We start from the raw sequence: 10118 nt of genomic DNA on the forward strand, positions 1-10118 counted from the left end.
TAACTCTTATATTCTGCTATTCCTCCCTACAACACTAAGAAAAACAAACCACGCTTGAAGAAAAAATAAAGAAAAGCATTCTGAAGCCTTACTACAAACCTATTTGTTCTTCAGTTAACCAACAGCTATCCATTCTCTTTGCCTGGCTTTAAAGACAGCAGCTGCTAGGACTTGCCCTCCAGCCTGCTCAAGCTGCAGAAGTTTTGTTACAGATACCCCTGAAAAATGCAAATTTCAGTTGAAAGTTACTTCACTTTAATCCTGCACATTGAGCATTTAAAAATATACCCGTTACTTAAGATTTAAGCAATACATCAAAATACAAAAGCTGAAGTTTGTGTTTTATTAAGGCTTTTATAAAAGGACAGTTCCATTCATCCCTTCATTTGTTGAAATAGGCAGTTACAACTCACTTCAAGTCCTTGGTCATTTCCCTGTTGCACATTCAGCTTCCATCTTGCTACTTGGATGCATTTCTAGCAGAAACCTGGATGCACTTCTAGCAGAAACTGCTTCCTATTTGAAAGCCTCATGTGTTTAAAGGAGCAAGGGCCCCATCAGCACCCATTTCTGTTCACTCCCCTCTTGCTGTAGGGGTAACAGATCTTTCCAGTTCTTGTAGGTCCATAATTATGAATACAAAAAGTACAATGCATCAGCACAGTAGGCAATGTGCAACTCTGTACTTTTTTGTTTGTGGAAAAAGTTGCACAAATCCTGCTGGTATTAAACATCCAAAAGGCAAGAAGATCCAGGTGCATGATATACAGAGAAATCCTGGCTCCTGGTAGATCCTCGCTTGCAGGAAAATCACATACATATTCTAGATACTTAGTACTGCTTCCCCTCATGTCAGCAGCTCTAGAGAACAGGTCCAGTCCAGCCAGGTAAAGAAGACACACAACTTCCCTCTCTCAACTGCAGCATACTTGAAGAGGAAGATCCAAGTTTCACAGTCAAGATATTGGGTGAAACTTAGCCAGATAGACAGGATAAAAATCATAGGAAGGTCTTTCTGACACATCCTTGTTCAGTATTTCGTTTGCTAGTCACATTTGTGGCACAGAGGTACACAGAAAAGGACTACAGAATACTTCTTGGTTTCAGAGGGATGGGACTGGGAGATTTCTACATATCCAGTCAGTAGAGTTCAGAAAAAAAAACCAACACAACTTTGCCTTTATGGTGTCAAATTTACTTCACAGCAAGGTTGCTGCAATTCAGCAGTCTGTGCCGATGCCTCACAGAGGCCAGAATAACACTCTCAGCTGCATTTCCAGTTCTCCTTCTCATCAGTGTCTGGGTGGGTGCGCACCGAATCCTAACACAAGGAAAACAAAATACAAGAGGTTTCAGGTTTGCCACTTTCATTTCTTCCTCTTTAGTCCTTACTGAGAGAGAAGGATCAAAAAAATGCCAGCTGTCCCTTTCACCCACATGGCCAGGAGTATTATACAAGCCCAAAACCACAGAAGGTATTTTGCCACTGAGAGTTGCCCCAACACATTCCTGTCCCATAGTTCCATCTCTCTTACCACTACGAGATTTAACTTGAATGATCTTGCTTAGGAAAGAGAGGGAGCTCCTCAGCCAGGCATCTATCATCTATCATCCTGGTTGCACAAGGCACTCTGCTGGTACAGGAATATTATTTACCTGGGTTTGAAGTTGGTGACGTTTCAGCTGCCTATAGAACTGCAACACTGTAGGATCAGCTCTCACTACTTTTGGGTCAAAATCCAGAACACGGAGACCTGCAAGGCTACGGGCTCGGGAAAGGGCTACATAAGCCTGTCCACTTTCAAAGACACGAGACAGGGAGATTTCCACAGAATCTAAAGACATGCCCTATCAATGAGAGGGAGAAATTAGTTACGCAGGGGAAAAAAAACAAAACCACAACCCAACAGAACACCATGTTGTAGCAGTACTAATATATCCTATGAATTTGTCAAAAAGGTACCATCCCCAGTGTACAAGCTTGATATGAAAGGTGGCCTCTTATTTAAGTAAAAGATGGGAGCCAATAGAACAAAAAAGAATGGTTTCCCAGTGTCATTAAGTTGAAGTCAGACAAGGGAGATTCTTTCAGTATCTAAAAGGAGACTGTAAGAGAGACAAGGACAGATTCTTAACAGGGTCTGTTTTTATAGGACAAGGGGAAACTGTTTCAAAACTAAGAGAAGAGAGACATAGATTAAACAAGAAAAAAAGTTGCGCATTTTTTGTACACAAAAAGGGTGATGAAGCACTGGAACATGTTGCCCAGAGAGATTGTGAATGCCTCACCCCTGGAAACACTGAAGAGCTGGATGGGGCCCTGAGCACCTGATGGAGATGTAGGTATTCCCGTTGTAGAAATGCACTCACCTGGCTCTTGTGAATGGAAATGGCCCATGCCAATTTTAGGGGCAACTGCTGGCGACTCAGATGAACTCCTGACGGCCCTTTGAAGAGCCACCTCTCCATTTTGATAACTCGTGTGACTCCACAGAGAAACCTCACCTTGGGCAGCCCTGTGGGAATGGGAACAGGAGGAAAATAAGAACATGTTCCCAGCATTCATCAGCAGGAAGCCAGAAGATTTAAGAACAGTTTTTCCTCTTCCTCATGCTAGTATTTCATTAATTTTTAGTGCTGTATTAAAATATACATATCCCATATCAAAACAGAACAACCCACCCCACTCATTAAGTAGGATGTTTTGAAACATCTGGGACACGAGCAGGGGAGTTGCATTCAGCTAATTTATCAGTTGAGATACCTGCAGTGTATATTTTCTCTGTAACAGTTCAACGCTCTCTAAGGAGAAAAAAAAGCTACAACACATCAGGACTTGATTCAATAAGTCAAATAAATGCAAATGAGTATACAGATCTGAATAATAAAGGAAGCAAACACAGGATGCCTAACAAACTGCTGAAGCACCACCTCACTTGACAGCCCAGGAGAACCACCAACACTTTGCCATGAAGAAGCTCTTTTCCCTGCTTTCCCTTACATTATTCTCAACAAACAGTAAAGAAAATTAGCAAGTCATCAGCACAGCAGTAATATTTTTAAAATGAAGTTTACTTTACCCTTCTGTTCAGTTTCAAATCCTACAACAACTCCTCGTGCTCCATTCACCAGCCCTTGAGACACGTCCAGATTCTTAGCTAGCATTACCTACAGAGTAAAAGGAGAGGGGAAAACAAAGCCCTTATTGTACTGGTTTTCTAGTCTGTTCAGTCACTTTCAGCTAAGCTTCTAGCCAGAATGTATAAGCATAGTCACATCATTCTATTGCAGACTGGAGCACAGTCTCTAATTTAACTGCAGCAGCTTCACTAAATACTTTCCACCTGACTTTCTGTCCACAGCTGCAACCTCAGATCCAGGAAAGAGATTTTTCCCTCCCAAATGTCAACAAGCCTAAATGATCGTGGAAAAAGCAGAGGAAAACCTCCCCAAGGCAAAGCATCACCCCATGCTGCTTCTTCAACATAATCCTGCATCCTTTTCACTCTGACATCCTCAGATCATAGCAAGATAACCAGTACGGAATGTTTGGCAATCTATGCCTTACTCTTACAGGTCAGGAGGACTCCTGTACCCAAAGCTGAGACACCAAGGAAGGAACCTGCAAGATCCTGCTTCTGGGCCTGACTTGTGATCAAACCAAGTCAATCCTTTGCCTGGGTTCCGAGCAAGAAAAATAGTGAGATCAGGCTAGTCTGTCCAGTCTTGTATTGGCTTGGCATAGCTGTTCCATGCAGAACCTGTATTTTACAAGTTAATCTATATTTAGCTGTTATACCTTCATTTTGCTTATGCCATTTGATCTGCTGGTCTTTCCCAAACGAATGTGTACACACACTCACCTGAGCTCCAACCTTTAGCTCAACTCTACCACCCACAGGACACTGAGCATCAATTAACTTCACTAGCATTGGGTCACTGTCCAAAGCCTCAAAGGTGTGCAGATCTCCTATGAAGAGGAAAGAAAAAAAGAAAAAGGTAGCAACCAATTACAACTATCAGACATAAGATACACAGTATTTGCAGGAGGCTCAGCATTCATTTTTTGCAGCAGTTCCTCTTATAATGACAGAGGAGAATGGATGTTAAGAGTCTTGGGTATAAGCTTGACATATCTAACAGCAGAAAGCTCACTGTTACCTCCCTTCCCAACGTACCTGCCAGAGCATTAGAAGGTTTGGAAATTAAGGACCAGCAGTAAGCAGGATCTGACCAACTACCATTTCAAGCACATGACCAGTTTCATTCCAGATCTCCAAAGAGGACTAGGGAGGAATCCTTGGGCCGAATGGGCCAGGAATTAAATGAACCTTAATTCAAACAGTGTCTGGTTTTGTGCATGGACTGTCTGAGGTTCTATAGAAGGAATAAGAAGGGGCATAGATGCAGTATCCACCACATCTCACAGAAAGCGATCTGCTCACCAAGAAACAATAAGGTATATTTAAAAGGGGGGAAAAAAAGCCAAGGTAACTCAACTCCAACGTGTACAGCTCAGGCTGTGACAAAACATCACCTCCTCCTGTCACCAAATTATCCCCACTCAGAGCTCAGCCCTGAAGCCAGCAACTTTCTGCACAGAACTCACCTGGGAGCTGTCGCAAGCGTCTCTCGTTAGTCAGTTCTACATCATCTTTGTGGGTGCAGAGCCGTGTAGCCAAGATCCCATCACACTCGGACCTGTTAGTAGCTGTCTGCATCAGCAGCCTGATAACCTCATCTGTGCACCTGGTGACCAGAAAGAGGGTACTGTTATCTGAAATGATCAGGGAGGTCTTGAGCAGCTGTGACTTCCACGGAGCCACATCAGGTTTTAAAGCTCTGGTCTCTAGAGAGACTGGAAGACAAAAGTAACTACAGAAAGTGCAAGAGTGTGTCCCAGCCCATCCCCAGCTCAATATCCCTTGCATTCCCTATGAGAAGTTGCAAAAGGATACTCCAGAGAGTATTTCTTCCTCACCCAGCAGCATATTATAGACCCCTTTACACCAACTAAGGCATTCGTAGGTATTTCCCCCATCCACACAGCCCTCACAGGGCACAAGGGAGAGGCGAGCAATGGCTCCAACAGCAGGTTCCCAAAACAGAGCCGAGTTTCTGCTCACCTGCCTAAACGAACTGCACTTAGCAGAGAAATGAAGGTCTTGTCGGTCTGTCTTCGCACTTCTGTCAGCTCCATGTTTACGTGGATGCACTTCCTCCAGCTTTTTGCCTGGTAAATCATTCTCTTGTTAAGAAAGAACACGTGAATTATGAGGATAAGCTTAGGGACAGCTTTGTACCTGGAAGCAGAATGTGGTTTCCTCATTCACTTTGCAGACTGGGGGCAGCTGTAAGAAGTCCCCACAGATGATGAGCTGAATTCCTCCAAAAGGCTCATCTCGTTTTCTCACTGCCCTGAAAGGGAAGGAAGAGACATTTTGAATGTCCTCCAGGGCCCAAACACAGCCAACTCTCAGAAGTTATTTCTCAGTCTGCGAGCAGGTTCCATCACTCTCATTAGAAGGCTTATTCTTAGCTGTGTCAGAAGAATTAAAATAATTAATCAACATTATTACAAGGCATTCATTTTTCTTTGTCTATCCAGCCAAAGCACCGCTGCCAGTCTTTGTGATTCAGTAGCTGTTATAACACAGCTGCCTCTCGCTCCTCACTGTTCAGACAGCTTTCACATGGAGCCAGAAAGCACAGGAAGCTGGAATGCATCTTGGAGTCACAGTGAACACAGCAAGCTTAGTTGAAGTAGCAACAGAGAACTGATATGAATGGTATAAATAGAAAACTGTGCCTTATGGAGCCCTCAGATCTATGAACAGCATTTGACTCTATGGATGGAACCTACAACCAGAACAGACACAGCTGGGAGGATGGAGACACAATCAAAACCTGTCTCACAAAAAAACTGCCTTAATGTTGGCTGCAATTTCAGACTTCCCTTCTGACAATCCAGCCAACAACTGCCTCGTATCCAACAACAAAACCCTATGAAGGAAGCAACCTGAAAGCACAGGGAAATTCACTTCTGTCGTTCGACCTGACTACTAACCTTGCCACAGCCTCCAGCTTGTCAAAGAACTTGCCATCCACCATGGAGATCTCATCGATGATTAAGCGTTGGCAGGCCAGCCAGTGCTGCCTCACCCCGGGTCTCTCTGCCAGCTGGATGCACTGCTCCAGTGGTGCCTTCCCAGAGCCTATACCTACGTGGGGAGAAGCAAGCAAACTCTAGAGAGTTCTGGACCATTTGGGATGAGAGCAGAAGCCCCCAGCCCCTTGTTGCTTAGTCAAACATTACCTGCAAAGGCATGAAGGGTGGTGCCGCCAATGTGGCAAGCTGCCACTCCAGTGCTGGCTGTAGCATAGGTGCTGTTTGGAGGGAGGGAGCCCACAATCTTCTTCAGCAGAAATGACTTCCCAGTCCCTGGAAGAGATAGAGAACACTGCTCTTACCAAGGCATCACAGGGCTGCAGGGGACTGTCACCTCAGGGGTGCAGAGAGCATCAGTTTGGCACTGAGGTCTTCACCCAGACCCAGCCTCTCACCTGCACAGCCAGTGAAGAAGACACTCTTCCCACTGCGCACAGCTCCCAGCACTGCCTCCTGCTCCACTGACAGCCGAGCAGGGGGCCGCCTCTCCACACGAGGCACCTGTGGGATGAAAGCATGGCAGGCTCTTTGTGAAGAACTCAATCATGGAATCATACAGGTGGGAAAAGACTTTTGAGATCACCCAGCCCAACCACCAACACAGCCCACCATACACACTGACCACAGCTTCACAACACCTCCAGGTTTGACAACCCCACCATCTCTCTGGGCAGCTGTGTCAGTTCATCACTGCTCTTTGGGAGAAGAAATGTTCCTAATATCCAACCTGAACCTCCTCTAGCACAACTTAAGGCCATTCCCTCTCATCCTATTGCTGTCACCCAGGAGGCCAATCTCCACCTGACCACAAGCTGCCTTCAGGGCACTGCAGAGCAACGAGGAAGCTCAGGGGAGATCTCTTCTCCAGACTGAGCAATCCCAGTTCCCTCAGCTGCTCCCAGTAACACCTGATGCTCCAGACCCCTCACAGCCACATTGCCCTTCCCTGGACACACTGCAGGGCCTTTATTGTATTGAGGAGCCCAGAACTGAATACAGCTGCACCGTTGCTGACCCAAGCCGGGATGCCGTTGGCCTTATGGGCCGGCTGGTCACGCTGTTAGTTCCCGTTCAGCCGCTGTCAGAATCACAGAATCACAGAATGACCCGGGTTGGAAGGGACCTCAAGGATCATGTAGTTCCAACCCCCTGCCTGGCAGGGCCACCAAACATACACCTTTACTAGATCAGGTTGCCCAGGGCCCCGTCCAACCTGGCCTTGAACACCTCCAAGGACGGGGCATCCACAACCTCCCTGGGCAGCCTGTTCCAGGGCCTAACCACTCTCCTAGTAAAGAACTTCCCCCTAACATCCAACCTAAATCTTCCCTCTTTTAACTTAAAACCATTTCCCCGTGTCCTCCTATTATCAGCCCTTTTGAAGAGTTTACTCCCCTCCTGGGTGTAGGTTCCCTTCAGGTACTGAAAGGCTGCAATGAGGTCACCCCGCAGCCTTCTCTTCTCCAGGCTGAACAAACCCAACTCCCTCAGCCTGTCCTCATAGTGGAGGTGCTCCAGCCCCCTGATCATCTTCCTGTCCCTCCTCTGGACCCTTTCCAAACTCTCCATGTCAGCTCGCCCTTCGCCACCCGAGGCCTCACCTGTGCCGGTCTCTCGGCTCCGCCCCGATCCCGCAGTGGCCGCATGTCTCTGTCCTGCAGGGGGCTGATCACGGTGAACGCAGGCTGCGGGCGGTGCAGCAGTCGGGGTTGTCTCGGCGCTCCCCTCGGCCCGGCGGCCAACTTGACCTTCATGATGCGGAGGAAGCGGCGCAGTGCGTGTGGCGGGCAGTCGGACAGCAGCACCTGGGCGCCGCCCGGACCCACCCGCACCGCGGCGCGACCCTCCCCCGCGAACCGCGTGAACAGCCGCACGGCGTCACCGCTCAGCACCCAGCTGGCGGCCGACCCTTCCCCTCCGCCTCCAGCCACACGCAGCACCGGCTGCCGCAGCTCGTCTCGTCCCAGCAGCACCGTCGCTCCCCGCAGCACACGCCGCGTTGTCCCCGCGTTCCCGGGCAGCGGCCGCTCCAGCACGGCGGTGCAGCGCAGCTCCGCGTCCCCCATCGCAACCACGCCGGCCTCGCTCCGCCGCTATTTCAAACTCGCCGCGTGGAGCCGCCGCCCAATCGGCGCCGGGAGCTTTAATTCGACACGTAATAGGAGGAGACAGGGGAAACGGGAGGAGGAGCCGCATGTTGCCGGGCAGCGGAACGCGGAGCCATGTCTGCTCGCAAGGAGAAGGAGCCGCCGGACGCGGTGCATCTCAACCGGCTGCTGTGCGAGAGGGTGCGCAAGGAGCTGCGCTGCCAGCGGCTGCACACAGAGCACTGCATCAACCCGCTGCGCCGCGGTGAGCGCCCTGCTAATGGGAAACGGAACAACGAGGTGGAGGGGGGCAATGATAAAGAACCCGCAGCCGGGGGGGATGCAAAGTGCGCACTGAAACCCTTCACCCACGTGGTTGTGTTGCAGTTCACACGGTGGCTCAGAAGCCCATGTCCTGGCATGACAACATCGAGGAGCCTGCGGATGGTGAGCGTGGGTGGAGGAGCACGAGAAAATAACCCCTGCCCTCCTGCTGCTGTTGGGATAGATTGTGTTGTCCCGCTGTGGCGCAGCCCCAGGTTTGCAGTCAGGCTTCATTGATATCGATGTCCTTTAACCAACAGCCAGGTTTCTGAATATTATCCATGAAGCAGTGCTGGGGCCAACCAAGAAATATTCAGAGCCACAAACAGAGAGCCAGGAAATAGGCTGGAACACAAAGCCGCTGGTGAGTACAGTGTGTGACAGACTGAGAACAGGGTCTGGAGCAAGAATGTGATTTGTACAAGGCTGCAATGCTCACAGCCAGCAAGATTGTCGAGTTAAGATCTAAGGAGACTCTTCACCATGACGGAGCCTTGTCCATGTAGAATCGGCAGTCTTGCTTTGCAGAACTTACATACAGAACATCTACAAAGACAACTGACCCAAGCACGTTGCCAAATGCCAAGCTGGGGGTCAGGGCTGCTCCTTAGAGCAGCATTGAGCTGAGTGAACAATGCCAAGTGACGTAGATAAGCATTGTGTGAAAAAAAGCATGCTGCAGCTTTCAAACAAATTGAAAGCAGAAATAACAACATGAATAATCAGTTCAGCACATCTGAGGCACAATATACTGATAAAATTCATTTGGAGAAACGTGAATAAGCAGGAGGATGGAGAACCTTACTAACAGGATGACATCGATCATATCTGTGGCAGCAACTGATTTTAATTAAATCGCTTATTTAAACAGCTTAATTGTTTTCCAGATCGATGTGGACCGCACTGATCGCAGATTCTTCTTCCCACACCGGAAAACTATGATCACTGAGCAAGTGGCTCCTGGGGCATTTCTGAAGAAGCAGGAGGAGAAGCAGCAGAAGTAGAGTGGCAGAGCCACACAGCATAGAATGAAGTAGCTAATGGCAGCTAATGCGTTAGGCCAGGGTTGTTATTAGGTGAGTCTGGATTTTTGGTAAGAGAAAATTGCAATTAAAAAAAGGGAGGATAGAATCCAACTGTCCAGATCTGCAGCCTTACAGAAATAAAAGCATTTGTAAGACGGCTGCATGTGTCTCAGACAACTTAGTGTCATATCAGCAACGTGACTCAGAATTCCAAGTCCCCAGATACATACTGTAGAAATACAATTCTAGTCCCCAGATACGTAGCTGTGGAAAAAGCTGTCACAATGAAGGGAACACAGGGCTGAGCTCAGCACTGCTCATAACAGAACTAAATACAGATCAGACACAGGAGCTCTGTGTAAATTATTTAATGTGCTCACACAAACATTTAAGTAGCAAACAGCTCTTCAATGAAATGGACAACGAGAACAGATTAGTGATAAGGCACTAGTTTCCACTGACTTGTTTCTTGCCATCTGGAAGCATTCAGGTTGCTTCACAGTTGGCTGCTTG

General features: G+C 47.9%; 2 protein-coding genes across 2 annotated transcripts; one reads left to right on the top strand and one right to left on the bottom strand.

The window, feature by feature from the left end:
• Positions 1-329: 329 nt before the first annotated feature.
• Positions 330-8313, bottom strand: PIF1 (PIF1 5'-to-3' DNA helicase). Its single transcript, XM_015870047.1, has 12 exons — positions 7771-8313; positions 6565-6670; positions 6317-6442; positions 6068-6221; positions 5304-5418; positions 5127-5233; positions 4610-4749; positions 3864-3970; positions 3081-3168; positions 2371-2516; positions 1657-1848; positions 330-1321 (listed from the first exon to the last, which is right to left on the bottom strand). Exons 1-12 carry the CDS (start codon positions 8233-8235, stop codon positions 1265-1267), a joined length of 1803 nt encoding a protein of 600 aa, XP_015725533.1. The 5' UTR covers positions 8236-8313; the 3' UTR covers positions 330-1264.
• Positions 8314-8339: 26 nt separating this feature from the next.
• On the top strand, positions 8340-9766 carry FAM183A (family with sequence similarity 183 member A). The gene is made up of 4 exons (XM_015870062.2): positions 8340-8521; positions 8644-8703; positions 8841-8944; positions 9468-9766. The coding sequence occupies exons 1-4, from the start codon at positions 8392-8394 to the stop codon at positions 9582-9584; spliced, it is 411 nt and encodes a 136-aa protein (XP_015725548.1). The 5' UTR covers positions 8340-8391; the 3' UTR covers positions 9585-9766.
• Positions 9767-10118: the final 352 nt, after the last annotated feature.

Source organism: Coturnix japonica, chromosome 8 (genome assembly GCF_001577835.2).
Source record: "Coturnix japonica isolate 7356 chromosome 8, Coturnix japonica 2.1, whole genome shotgun sequence".
Taxonomy (NCBI): Eukaryota; Metazoa; Chordata; class Aves; order Galliformes; family Phasianidae; genus Coturnix; species Coturnix japonica.